The sequence below is a fragment of the Panthera uncia genome, unplaced genomic scaffold (assembly GCF_023721935.1).
Source record: "Panthera uncia isolate 11264 unplaced genomic scaffold, Puncia_PCG_1.0 HiC_scaffold_2042, whole genome shotgun sequence".
In the NCBI taxonomy this organism is placed as follows: Eukaryota; Metazoa; Chordata; class Mammalia; order Carnivora; family Felidae; genus Panthera; species Panthera uncia.
In genome coordinates, this window is record NW_026058737.1 from 1399 (window position 1) to 15802 (window position 14404).

General features: G+C 57.2%; 1 protein-coding gene across 1 annotated transcript; it reads left to right on the forward strand.

The window, feature by feature from the left end:
- Positions 1-418: 418 nt before the first annotated feature.
- Positions 419-13656, forward strand: LOC125917584 (protein Jumonji-like; the record flags this gene model as incomplete). The annotated part of the gene is made up of 3 exons (XM_049623747.1): positions 419-688; positions 9181-10234; positions 13016-13656. Coding segments are annotated over 3 exons (1965 nt in total), but the record flags the coding sequence as incomplete, so codon positions are not given.
- Positions 13657-14404: the final 748 nt, after the last annotated feature.

Consider the following 14404-nt stretch of genomic DNA (forward strand, 5'->3'; position numbering starts at 1 on the left):
AAGTCGGACGCTTTAGCTGACTGAGGCGCCCCTAGAATGCGTAACTTTAAATTGGAGAAGATACGACTTTATTCCATATGCCCCGTATCTTCATACACCAGGTGGTTCTGTTCTTGGGATGTTGACTGTGTGTTCATTTCTTTTTTTTAAACGTGTGATGTTGATGTTCTGAGGGCCGCTGGGTTTTTGTTTTGTTTTGGTAGGGATTTTTTAAAAATAGATTTTTTCAGTCTTTTCAACCAAAGCAAATAATCCTTTGGTATGCTTTATAATGGTTTTTGTCCCGGGGCCTAGGACTGTTCCGTACTTCAGGCTGTGGTGCCAGAGTGGTGTTGTGGTCTTGGGGTGGCTCGAGTTACGGGGACTTGGCTTTCTCCCTGGCTTCCGGGCCTTGATGCTGGATGGTGGCAGAATCTAATGTGGTGACCTCATTGTCCCTCTTTCCTTCCTAGTTTTCAATGGTTCCAGCAGGTCTCCACGGGAGAAAGAACCTGTTCAAAAACACAAAAGCAAAGAAGCCACTCCCGGGAAGGAGAAGCACAGCGATCACCGGACTGACAGCCGGAGGGAACAGGCGTCAGCGGCCCCGCCCCCAGCGGCCCCCTCCACGGGTTCCTCGGCCAAGGGGCTCGCTGCTAACCACCACCACCCCCCTCTGCATCGGTCGGCTCAGGACTTACGGAAGCAGGTAAACCCGGCCTTGCCGCACAGGTGACCCCGCTCCGGCCCGGACGGGGCCTGCCTGCCAGGCGCCGTGTCCCCGTGTCACCATCTTAACTGAAGGGGACGTGGGAGTGGCCGCCTTGAGAAATCCGTACCTAGAGAGCTCAGGAAGCCAGGAGGGTGACGGCCAGAGGTGAGCTGGGGAGGGAAGCACGGTGTTGGCACAGAGGTGCTGGGTGTGCAGGCCTCTGGTGGGAGCGGCTCTGGCACCTGCTTCGGACTCCAGGCGCCTCCCTCTGGTGGATCTGGTGTGTTGGCGCCTGTTGGCTGGGCAAAGCGACTTGTCGCCTTCACTGCCCCTCCTCTACCCGTGTCCTGGCGCCTGATGGCTCTGAGCTCGGTCGTCCTCTCAAGCCTGGAGAAGCTGTACCTTGAAGACAGGCCCGGAAACTGCCTCGCGCTGTCAGGGGACAGTCCTGGACCGCTTCTCTGTCGTTCTTAACATGACAAGTTAGCATCTCCGCCAGGACTTGGGGGCAGGAGGCGTGCACGGGCACACGCACCGCTGAGTAGTCCCTGTGTGCCTGGGGGCGGTTCACCCCGCACACGTCAGCCTGCACCTCAGGATCGCAGCTCGCGGGTCACATTGTTCTCCAGCCCCCACTGCCCCCTGCTCGAGGTCGCGTTAGATAACACGGATCCTGTTGGGAAACTCTGAAGAATGGCCTCAGGGTCTGCCATTGTCATTGTCACAGTGTTCCGTCCTTGGACAGTGATTTCCCGGGACCCCCGGAAGGCACAGCCTGGAGGAAGGCACACGGTGAAGGGCTGTGTCACCCGGGTCAGTGGCTTGTCACTGACCCCTCGCTCCTGTTCTCACTGCATTTTAAAGTCAGGGAGCCATGGGGATCACAGATCTCCTCACTGGGCACTTGTGACACACAGCTAACCTTTTCTGCAGAATGGATGGAGTCGGGGCCAGGTATGGGTGGGCCAGAGAGATCTCCTGACCTGCCATGTTCTAGAATTACTAAGAGATGGTGGGAACATAATGTAATCCCTCCCCTTGTGGAGCTGTTTTTATTTTGAGAGAGTGTAAGCGAGCAGGGGAGTGCAAGAGAGAGAGGGAGAGAGAGAGAATCCCAAGCAGGCTCCACACTGTCAGTGCAGAGCCCGACTCAGGTTTTGATCCCAGGAACTGAGAGATCATGACCTAAACCGAAAATCAAGAGTCAGACGCTTAAGTGACTGAGCCACGCAGGTGCCCCTGTGGAGCTGTTCTTTATGCGTGTCCTTTCTCATTCTTTTTAATGTTTTTTGTAAATTTTTCTTTAATGTGTATTTTTGAGACAGGGAGGGAGGGGAAGGGGCAGAAAGAGAGAGGGAGACCCAGAATCCAAAGCAGTCTCTGAGCTGCTGGCACAGAGCCTGATGTGGGGCTTGAACTCCTGATGAACCACGAGGTCATGACCTGAGCTGAAGTCAGATGTTTAACCAACTGAGCCACCCAGACGCCTGGGCCTTTCTCATTGTTCATGATGTTAGAATAGTTTCTCTGAATATGTGTATTTGCATGCATGCATGGGGGAGAGAGAGAGAGAGAGAGAGAGAGAGAGAGAGAGTGTGTGTGTGTGTGTGTGTGTGTGTGTGTGTGTGTGTGTAGTTTTAACCTTAGTTTTTTTTTGTTTTTTTAAAGGTACTTTGGGGCTTAAAAAAATTTTTTTTAATGTTAATTTCTAAGAGTGCAATCAGGGGAGGGGCAGAGAGAGCGTGAGAGAGAACCTTAAGCAGGCTCCACACTCAGACCCCGAGGACCTAGGGCTTGACCTCACAACTGTGAAGATCATGACTTGAGCCAAAATCAAGGTCAGACACTTAACTGACTGCACCACCCAGGCGCCCCAGTCTTGGTGAGGTGAGCAGGGTGAGAATCTTCATGTCTTTTCCAGGCAGGGTTCTCACATACCTGTGTCTTTATCCTCGGCGGTGTTACCTTGAGACTGAGTAAGTAGTCGTAGCGTATTTTAAACACTGGCCCGTCTTCTGAGACCCAGACATCACGGTTTTCGCAGAGACCACAATTGCGCGCGATGGTGGAATTAGCCCGCGGGGTCAACGCTGGGCTCCCGGTTTGCAGCCGGAGGCACCGCCATCTCTGTGTTTGTGGCTCGTTCTCTCCCCTCCATTCCCAGATCGGACAGCCTGATACGCGCTCTGATGGGATTCTCCTACGGGTGTTTCGCTTATGAAAGAGAAGAATTAAAAAGGGTCCCAGAGTAAGGGGAGCTCCCATCTGTGGGGCAGGACTGAAGGGTTTGGAAGGGGACGAACAGGACTTCACATTCACACAGACGCGTGACTGCGCGTGCACACGTGGGCACACACACTCGCCCCTTCTCCAGTGGGGCTGGGTGGCGGATCCCTCTGGTGTCCGTTGGTCACAGCTCGTCTTCAGCTGTCAGCTCGTGCCCCTCGGCTCGGGATTTCTCTTTGTAGCTGACCGCTAGGAATTGGCACAGCTGGCGGGAGGAGCTGGGGGAGCAGAGAGGACCCCGCGCCCTGGCTCCCCGGCCTGCGTGCGTGGCCCGTCTCACTGTGCGGCCTGGGAGTGAGAGGTCCGGGTCCCCGTGCAGAGCAGCCCCCTGTCACCCAGCGACTGCAGAGACCTGGCTCTCGTGCTTTGTTCGGGTCAGTCTTTGCAGGCGGGGTGTCCGCGGGCAGCGCTCAGGGCTCTTTCCCCCCACCCCTTCCCCTTCGCCTCCTCCTCTGTCTCCTCGGCCTTCTCTGTCTGGCCCAGGGCGCCAGCTCTCCAGTTCCTGTTCGGCGCTAACCGGGACCTCCACTGAAATTTAAGATCTTTAACGCTCCTGGGCCCTGTTGTTCATTTGGGCGCAGTCACACTGACACCCCCACCCCCACCCCGTGATATTGGGATAAACAAAAGGACGAATTAGAAACTGCCACATCCCAGTATTTAAAATACAGAGAAAATAAGGTCAGTGAAAGCAAGTTGTAGATTCCTTTGTAACGGCCTGATGGAAATGACTAGAATCTGACCTTTTCATCTTTCACCTGCAGAAAAGATTAGGGCCAGAGGATATGTGGGTCTTTAATTTTAAACAGGATTAACTTCTTCAGGTTCGCCCCCAAAGAAGAGGGTGAATGTGAATCGTGTCAAGCGGTGGTGGGAGGTGGGAGGTGTGGGGTGTGGTGTTGAGGAGGTGCCGCTCCCCAGGGACTTGACCCTGTTTGCTCTGATGTGGTCGGAGGCACCCTCTGCTAACTCACTTGCCCTTTGTACTGAAACGGCCCCTTCCCCGTTAACCTTGCACAATGTCATGTGCTCGCTGCGCTTCCTCGGGGCCCAGGAATAACCTCCCCCGTGGCTGTGTCTCAGCGTGAGGGGCCTTGCCAGGCCTCTCTCGCCTTTACGACACCAGAGGCACGGTGTCTGTCATGCGTGTGTGACTGCCCTGGGATTGTCAGGGCCACTGGCAGGATGATTTGGACGTGTGCTGAGTGTTGGACACAGGAGCAGCTGATGTTTTCCTCTTCGGTTCCTTCACCTAGCAGTTCAGCTTAAATGCAGTAAAAGACTAGCACACGCAGGACGGTAAAACCAAAGAACCTTATGCACCTAGAGAGCATTTTATAATGGTGGTTTCAGGGCACCTGGGTGGCTCAGTCAGTTAATCAGTTAAGCATCTCTGACTTTGGCTCAGGTCACGGTGAGTTCGAGCCCGGCAGCTGGCTCTGTGCTGACAGCTCAGAACCTGGAGCCTGCTGGGGATTCTGGGTCTCTGTCTCTCTGTCTCTCTCTCTGCCTCTCTGCCCTTCCCCTGCTCGTGCTCACTCTCTCTCCCTCAAAAATAAACAAACATTAAAAAAAAAAAAAAAAGTTGGTTTCCAAGAGCCTCGTGAGGAGGTGTTCACTTTTGTAGATGTTGTGAGGTTGGTAAGCCACGATGTGGATTGTTGGGCCACCCCACTCGCGGTCACTGTCCTCATTTATCGTGCTGAGGCTGAGCCACAATGTGAAAGAAACGATCGCCTCCTACAGGCAGCCCGCGGGCACGTTTGGCAGGAAGATCTGCTGGGCTCCGTTGTTCCCTTTGGAGGTTGGGTCCTCACAATAAGCTGTACGGGGGCTGCTGCAGATGTGTTGGCCTCAAAGATTCAAAGAGGGGGTTTAAATTCTGATTAAAGAATCAGGAGTAGTTTTGTTTTTTAAAGTTCTGGAAAATAGGAACATCCAGAGAGAAGGTCAGAAAATCGCCTGCGCCGTAAGATGTTCAGGGTTTTAGCCGTGCCGCTCAGCGGGTCGTGCTTGGTGTTGGATTTGCAGGTGTTGGTGGCACGGTATTAAGGACTCCATTAAGTCACCTGTAGTGTGGGAGCAGGTGCTATCAAAGGGTTGGGGGCTCCTACCAGAACCCAGCCTTGCCTTTTTGTTGGGAGGGTCCTGCGCTCATTAACTAGGGTCTTACCCTTTCTCTCACGACGGGGTCTGCTGCGCCAGGAGGCCTTCCCCTCCGCCTGTCTGGTGCAGTTCTGTTCATCTCAGGCTCTTTGTTTTTAATCCAAGTCTTAAGGTCCAAGTGGGCTGTCCCCAGCCTCCCAGCTCTGAAAGGATGAGCAGAGGCTCCCGACTCAGCAGCTCCCTCTGGTGGGGAACAGGAGCTTGACGACAGGATTCCTGGTTGTGAACTTGGCTCGGACTTCTTTGCCATGAAACCTCATGGCTGTGGGCCTGGAGGAGCTTGAGCTACGGTGGTGGGTGGGTGGTGGTGGGCCAGGGAGAACAGGCTGCAGACATCCCACCTCCTGCAGAGCTAGGTGGGTTTAGGGGGAGAGGGATGCAAAGGCAGAAGTCCCTGCCAGAGCCCAGAGAAGGAACAGCTTGGAGAGCTGTAGTTATTCAACCGCAGTGTTTCTCTTGCACCTTGGAAGGTTCTGCTGCATGCAGCACGTTGCGTTAGGCCTCCAGTGAGCTAAGTGACCTCTTTCTCACGTGCTCTGGGTAAGTACTTCCTCAGGTGTGCACAGTGACATCAGACCCACTGTGCCTTGTGAGCTGGCTGAGTGACCTGGGTGTTTTGTTAAGCTCAAACTCGGTGTTTTGCCCTTTTTTGATAAGGTGGTGGGTGGGAGGAAACTCTCCAAGGCAAGGTAAAACAATGCCTGCCACCACCATTCCTTTGCTTTCTTTGGTAACAGTTGAGCACTGGACCCCGAAAGACCAGGACGGGCCAAGGGGTAGGCATGTGTGTGCGGACAGGTGGGTTCCTGGGTTGGGAGAACGTGACCTCTGCTGTAGGCGGAACACAGGTGTGCTGGGTGGGAGGAAGAAATACGGTCAATGAGACATGTCCTTTCCCGTCTCCGTAGGTGATTTCTCAGGTTCATTGAGTTCGGTGAGTTGTGAGGTTGATGCATTTAGTCTTTGAGCTTGTGATGTGTGGACCTGCACGCATAGGGTTTGGGCAGCGGCTTTTGAAGGGGACTGTGAGCATGGTGAGGAAGCAAAGGAACAGAGGAACTCACTCTTCTGGTTGGGCAGGGCAGTTGACTGCACATCTTGGCAGGAACCACCCATATTGAAGTTTACGGAAATACGTAAACAAGAAGGGGGGATTCTTTTTACCATTGAAGACGGTGAAATACTTTTCTAGAATTCTGCCCTGTAGAAAATGTACCTCCCCATAACCTAGCACAGCAGGAGAGGCCATCAGGTGCCCCCAAGGGGGCAGAATGGATGCATTCAAGGCCCCTGTGCGTTTTTTTTGTTTTTTGTTGGTTTTTTTTTTTGATGTAGAGTCTGAGAGATTCTGACTCTGGCTCTCCAGTCTCCCCTGGGTGAACCCTAATACTGGGCAGGAGCAGGGCCAGAATCGTTACGGGAACACTGAGCTGTTGGGCTCCCGCCCGCACTGATCAGATCAGAGTCTGGGTGGAGGGGCGGGGCGGTTAGGCTGCAGAATCAGCTTTATTTTGAGCTGGGTGAAGAGTTGGAACAGGCCGTCCTCTCAGTGGTTCAGGAGAGATCAAAGGCCTAAAGGGTGTGTCTTCTATTTTCTGGGCAGTGGAATCCTTCTCTGAAGATGCTGGATCCCTGAGGTCTCTCTCTGTCTCGATGATGGAAAAGTTTCTCGGAGCCACAGCAGGACTATGTATATACTGTTTCTGGTTTTATCCTAAGTGGCTCGTTTTGGTTTGAGCTAACGAAAGCATTTGAAAAACACCATGAAAAACTAGAGACCTTTGTGTCCCTCACTTTACCTTTTATTCCAGGTAGGAGTGGTGCCCACCTTGGGAAGTTTCACCCACCCTCGGTTGTATACATTTATTTTTAACTTCTTGTTGCCAGGCTGTTAGCTGTTTTGTTTTAATTTCCCATTTCTTCATTCCACACTCTTCTCTCCCCCACCTGATCTGGTCAGTCCTGCCTCTCTGGACTCTCTGTAGGGTGGTGAGCAGTGGTGGACCTGACCGTAAGTCCTGGGCCTGCCCCGCGGCCTCCCATCTGGGGCCTGGAGTCCAGAGGTCCAGGTTGCCTCACCAGAAACCTGGTTCCCTGAATGCCCCAGACTTGGCTTCTGGAACACAGCCTCTTACCAAGATGTTACCGCTTTGATTGCACTGCGTGTAACTGATGGCATATAAAGAAATACCCTTCTTGCTCGGTTTCCAGAATCTTCTACCGATGGTTTGTTTCAGTTCTTAAAGTATGTTCCGGCCTCGGCGTCAGCATCACCTGGGACCATGTTAGAAATTCAAATTCTCGGGCCCCATCCCAGACCTAGTGGTCTAGGAAACCCTGGGGGTGGGGCCCGGTGATCTATGGGTTCTGAGAGTCACTGATGGGAAAGTTCTGGTTTTGTTTTTGTTTTTCCCCACTTGGGCTGAGTGCATTTCCCTGGACGTAGTGTAGAGGTCACTCAGACTCGGGCCCTGTCCTGGGGAACCTGATTCCCGTGGGAGCACTGGGGGCTGATTGGGAACACACGACCTTTGTGCTGTGACGGGAGGATGCGCTCCTACGTGACCACAGCTGGTCGGTCAGCTTCTCTGACTTGGGAACACAGGCTCCTTCTATCCAGTCACCTCCTCGTGGGGGTTACCGGTGAGAAGCAATGGCTGTGGTTGTTCCATTTCCTGCTGATTGTGTGATTTCTAGTTGGCCTCTTTTGGGGGTGGGGGTGCTTATGAACCTTGGAGTCCCCGTTTTGAACTCTTGCTGCAGATGAGAGATTGATGCCCAAGATGTTAGTGACCTGTCAGAGGCCAGCAGCAGCCGCAGCAAACAGGGCTGTGACGTGATGGTCACAGAGCAGTGCACCCAGCAGTGGCTTCTGGCTGGGCCTTCATCATTCTCTGGAAGTTTTGCATTTCCAGTGTGCACCCGTCACTCTCTGGTTTCCCTTTATAAACAAGGGTGTCTTTATTTTTTTTTAGTGTGTGTTTGTTTATTTTTGAGAGCAAGAGAGCGAGTGCACAAGCAGGAGGAGGGACAGAGGGAGAGGGAGACACAGAATCCGAAGCAGGCCGCAGGCCCTGAGCTGTCAGCACAGAGCCCGACACGGGGCTGGAACTCACAAACTGTGAGATCGTGACCTGAGCCAAAGTCAGACGCTTGATTGAGCCACCTGGGCGCCCCGACAAGGGTGACTTTTATGTGTCACAGAATTCCTGTGGTGTCCAAGTTGCGAGCCGGCTGAGACAGGTTCTAACCGGATGTGGAGGTTTTGTCGAGGGCGGGGAAGCCAGCTCTGCCCATGCAGAGGAGGGACTGGCATCTTTTGCTTCGTGGAAGAGGTCAGGTGCGTCCGGCGAGGCGGTCCCCGGGGCCCAGTGTCAAAGGTGACGGGGCAGACGGATGCCAGGGGCTGGCAGTCACGTGTCTGGGCTCGGCCTGCGACCTGCACGGGAGCCGGGCCACATGAGTGTGCTTGTTCTTTTCTTTTTGTGGTATTTTTGTGTCTTTCCTTTTTTAGCACGTAGATTTAAAAATTCTGTGGGCAGAGCATGCTGTTCTGTGGAGCAGAGTGGCGAGCACGTCTTTTCTCAACAGGGGTGTGTGTGTGTGTGTGTGTGTGTGTGTGTCCCTGTGTCCGTCCATCCCCTCTTCCCCTAAATGGGCAGGGGTTTGCTCCTATAAGTGTCCTTAACCTGTGGCAGGTGACTGGTAGGCGAGTGGACAGGTGGTCATGGTGAAACCTTGATTTTCTGGAAGAGCCACTAGCACGCATGTGAAAATATGCCCCGGAATCCGTGCCGCGGGCACTCAGGTCGGGCCGCGTGTGTTTGTGTAGGAGGATAGGCCTGTGTTTGAACCGGAGTCTCTCTGTCTTCAGTTCACGGCCGCGTACGGTATTTGACTACGGCCCCGCACCTCCCCCTTCGCGAGAGCCGGCGGCCAGCTCAGTTTCGTCACCGCGTGCCGCGAGGTCACCCTCTTGGAAAGGTCACTAACTCTGCTCTTCTCGCCTCTCCCCCTCTGCCTCTGCCGCCTCCCAGGTTTCGAAGGTAAACGGAGTCACTCGAATGTCGTCATCTCTGGGTACGAGTGCAACCGGTGCCAAAAAGATGCGCGAAGTCAGACCTTCACCGTCCAAAACTGTGAAGTACACTGCAACGGTGACTAAGGGGACTGTCACATACACCAAAGCCAAGAGAGAACTGGTCAAGGAAACCAAACCCAATCCCCACAAGCCCAGTTCCGCCGTCAACCACACAATCTCAGGGAAAACCGAAAGTAGCAATGCAAAAACCCGCAAACAGGTGCTATCCCTCGGGGGGGCGTCCAAGTCCACCGGGCACGCCATCAATGGCCTCAAGGTCAGTGGCAGGTTGAACCCAAAGTCATGCACTAAGGAGGTGGGGGGGCGGCAGCTGAGGGAGGGGCTGCGGAACTCCAAGAGGAGACTGGAGGAGGCCCAGCAGCCCGAGAAGCCGCAGTCGCCCCCCAAGAAGATGAAAGGGTCGGCCGGCTGCGCCGAAGCCCCCGGCAGGAAGGCGGCCGCGGCGGTCCCCGCGGCCCCGGCCCCCGCGGAGAGAGCCCCGCCGCCCGGCCACGCCAAGAAGGAGGTGCCCGAGCGGAGCTCGGAGAGGAGCCGGCCGAAGCGGGCCGCGGCCGGCAAGAGCACGCCGGGCAGACAAGCACACGGCAAGTCGGACGGCGCCTCCTGTGAAAATCGTTCTACCTCGCAAACGGAGCCCTTGCACAAGCCGCACGAGGCGGCAGCCAAGCCCGACAAGGGGGGCGGCCGGGCCGGCTGGGCGGCCATGGACGAGATCCCCGTGCTCAGGCCGTCCGCCAAGGAGTTCCACGACCCGCTCGTCTACATCGAGTCGGTCCGCGCTCAGGTGGAGAAGTACGGCATGTGCAGGGTGATCCCGCCTCCGGACTGGCGGCCCGAGTGCAAGCTCAACGACGAGATGCGGTTTGTCACGCAGATTCAGCACATCCACAAGCTGGGCCGGCGCTGGGGCCCCAACGTGCAGCGGCTGGCCTGCATCAAGAAGCACCTCAGATCTCAGGGCATCACCATGGACGAGCTCCCGCTCATAGGTGAGGCCCGTCCGCCCCCGCCGCCCCTGCGCGGGGCCACCCCCCGGGCCGCCCTCTGTGCGCTCGTCCCTGGTGTCCTTTTCTCTGGTCGTAAGGACATCGGTCATACTGGCTGAGGACCCGCCCAGGCACCTCATTTCACCCCACTCGTCTCCTTCGAGACCCCGTTTCTAAATGCAGTCCCCTATCTGAGGCACTGGGAACTCGGGCTTGAACACGTGCACGTTTGGGTGACACAGGTCAGCCCGTTTTCCCTCTGTCCTCCTCCTTTTTCCTTGCACGTCACTGTCTCTGGTGATCGGGCAGGGCCTTGTCAGAGGCCACAGATCGGGGGACGGGTTTGAGGTTCTCCTGAGGGCTGAACCCACTGCGGAGCTCACCTCGGTGGCTCCCCGTGCGAGCACGTGTCCCGGCAGCTGCAGGGCCGTGGCCCCCAGAGCCCACGTACAGGCCCCCCCCATGTCCCGGGTCCCTCTTCCTCCCAGAAAGCCGCTCGTCCCTCCTGGATTCTCACCCTCTGTCTGGGTTGGGCTGGGTTTGCAGAGTGCGGGTTTGCTTTGGGGACGGCTGGGGAAGGTCTCGCACCCTTTCCCTTTCGGCTCCAGACCTACGAAACGGGCATGTTCCTGCCTCCGTTTCGGGGGTCCCGATTTTGTAAAGGCGGTGAGGAAAGGAGCCATTTAACCGCCACTGACGTGTCAGGGATTGGCCGTCAGGGCTCCCTGCAGGGGTGAGGCAGGGGAGGCGTCCTTACCTTCTCAGCAGGTGCCTGCAGGAACTGATGCCTGAGTGAGAATCCCGACTCGGGGTTGTGGGAGCGGGCTGAGCAGGCGTGAGCTTTTGGTGTCGGCTGCTCCCTGCGTGTCCTCTGAACAGCACCAGGCCCTCCGGGCTGTGGTGACATGTCTGAGCCCCACCCCGTGCAAGGGGGACCGTGGTTCTTCCGGGGATGGTGGGGGAATCAGGTGACGTAACGACAGCCAGCAACCTTTCGTCCAGAGTACGTTCTCTTGGCCTTGACTCCTTCTTCACGCAGTGCCTGAGGCTGGGTGGATGCGTCCCCACGGTGCGTGTGTCTGCAGTCTTTGCTGCTGCCCAGCAGCGTAAAGCCTTGTTTGTCCCCATCCCTGAAAGGGGTGCTCAACTGGCCCGAGCTTGGCCGCCTCGCAGGGCAAGTGACTTAACAGTTTCGAAGCAGTTTTCCAGGATCTCCCGGTACAGGAGCTCCTTCTGCCTCTGTTCCCAGCCCCTGGGGGAGCCAGGGGTGAGGGAGGCGCTTGGCCGCTTGGAAGCCTCGCGGCCCTGCAAATGGGCCCAGTGGTAGCAGGTGAGGAGTCCGTGGAATGACGATTTCCAAGCAGCGTATAAATTTTCAGGTGCTGCTGGATTATGCTCTCCATAGAGGAAAACACAAAGGTATGGATTGCCGCCTCCCCAGTCAGCCTGTGATCTGAGCGCCTGTGGCTGGCGGAGGGGACTCCCTTCCCTGTCCGCCTCTGCAAGTCCGGCACTGTGCCGCCGGCCCCACATCTCCCCATTTTGAGCTGGAGACCAGAAGCGAGTGATGGCATCTCCGCTTTATGGCCTCTCCTGCCCAAGGAGGGCGAGCTTCCTCACTGATCTCACCCAGCAGAGCTAATGACCTTCCAGTTGCCGACTCCCCTGGTGTCTGATGGGCTGGGGGACCTGTTCCCACACAGTCTGCCCGGGGCACCCACCTTGTGGTCTCACGATGCCCAGGAGGCTGTCAGAGTCCACAGGAGCTCAGCATCTTTTACTTTGTTTATAAATCTATCCACGCTCCAAAGACCTAAAACCTAATTTTTACTGACCTCCCCTAGCATTTTGTTACGTATTTACTCCCTTAATAGCCAGTGGATGGTTATTCTGGAAGGTTTTGTTCCTCCTCTGTTGTCTGGAGGGAGGTTGCTTTCCAGGCCCCACATAGGTAGTCCCTCTATGAGCGTTTTTCAAGTATATTTGATTTTGATGTGCGTTCGTACAGTCCTGAGAGTTGATCGAGGGGGGTAGCGAACACTAGCCCACACCCCACCCTGAGACTGAGGTAAGCAGTCTCTCGGGGGCCTTGGGCCATGAGAGAGAGCGTTGAGGGACAGTCAGACCGTCTTTTTGCCCTCTCAAATACTGCCTCTTGCCCTGGAAGTCAAGGGGGTGGAAAACCAGTCATTGTGCGTGTGCGGATGAGATGGGAACCGACAGCGGGCGCAACACGAACGGTTTCTGCCGTCACAGCCGTTGCGGGGATCGCTGGGACATGGGTGCAGCTGGGCAGCACAGCCCAGGCCCTGTCCCTGTCTGCAGGGACGGGCCCCTGCTTCCTCACCTGGCTCCACCTGCCTCTTGGGGTTTGTGGCGGGGGGTGGGGGGGGTACCCCGGTACATGCTGCTCCTGCTGGGGGCGGGGCGCCCTGGGATGCTCCTTCCCGCAGACCCACCAGGCCAGCTCGCCTTCCATTCAGGCCTCCACTTACCTGTCAGCTCCCTGGGGACACCTCTCCTGACCATCCCAGCTGAGACGGCAGCCCCTTAGCTCCCCAGCCCCTCTGCCTGCTTTATTTATCCCCGTGGCCTCCCAGATTGTCCTCGTGTAAGGACTAAGCTCCCCGAAGGCCTGGACCAATTCCGTTCGCCGCTCTGGCCCCAGGGCCCGGCAGCATCCTTGGCACCTAGCGGGCGGCCCCGGACTTAACCGGTTGGAGCAAGAGGGTGTCGTTCGTGGTCCTTGTCACTGAGTGTCCCCGTGCTTTGTCCCCGTCCCAGGAGGCTGCGAGCTCGACCTGGCCTGCTTTTTCCGGCTGATTAACGAGATGGGCGGCATGCAGCAAGTGACTGACCTCAAAAAGTGGAACAAACTGGCGGACATGCTGCGCATCCCCAAAACCGCCCAGGACCGGCTGGCCAAGCTCCAGGAAGCCTACTGCCAGTACCTGCTGTCCTACGACTCCCTGTCCCCGGAGGAGCACCGGCGGCTGGAGAAGGAGGTGTTGATGGAGAAGGAGATCCTGGAGAAGCGGAAGGGGCCCCTCGAGGGCCACACGGAGCATGACTACAACAAGTTCCACCCCCTGCCTCGCTTCGAGCCCAAGAACGGGCTCATCAACGGCGTGGCCCACAGGAACGGCTTCCGCAGCAAGCTCAAAGAGGTGGGCCAGGCCCAGCTCAAGACGGGCCGACGGCGACTCTTTGCTCAGGAAAAGGAAGTGGCTCGAGAGGAGGAGGAGGACAAGGGCATCCTCAGTGACTTCCACAAATGCATATACAAGGTGGGCCCCCGGCGGGGCTGGGGGGGCTGGCCGCGGGGCGGGGCTGTGCGGGCCCGAGGCGCCAGGCTGCGGTCTCCGGTGGCGCCCGGAACGGCAGTGTGTGCAGCTGCGGGCGGGATGCAGGCCTGGGACGTCTGACCCCTGTGAGCCGTGACCGCCGGTGAGCCCCATGCGGGCTCCAGGTCCTTGGATCTCCTTTGCATTAGGGGGCATGGGCACCCACCTGCCGGGGACACGGCGGCTTGGGTGTAGACGCCCACGGGGCCGAGTCTGCCCTCGGAGCGCCCCCAGCCCTTCCAGGTGGTGGGAGCTGCTCAGTCGGGCCGGACTCCCCGGGCTCGGGGCACTGGCTTCCTTTGCCTCCTTGTCTGGATCCTGAGCCGCCCATCAGCCCCTGGCCCTGCCCGGTCCCTTCTGGGGAAGCGATCAGCGCAGGCCTCTGCAGGGAGTTGCTGGGGGGCTTGCGGGAGGGAGGCAGGAGCCTGGCAGATGGAAGCGCGCACGGTTTTCTCCTCTGCTGCCAGATCGCATGGCTGCACCTACTGTCCTGAGAAGTCCCTTCCTCCAAAAGGCAGGTGGAGTCCCTGTGAGGGCTGCCTGCCAGGGTGAGCAGGACACCTGGCACGGTGGGCACATCCCAGCTGGGACCCTCACCTGGCGAGCCGTGCCACCCCTGAACCCCCCTGGCAGTGGCGTGGCAGTTTCATGGTGCACTGACAGGCTGCTGTGGGTCCCCGTCGTTCCCCACCCGCACTGCCCCGGGGCCCTAGCGGGTCCCTGCCTGGTGGAGTCTCCATGGGCTTCCGATGCCGATTCCCTCCCGGAAGCCTGGGACTTCTGCGACTCCTCTCCGGGTTCTGGGTCTTTCCTTTCTGAGCCCACGGGA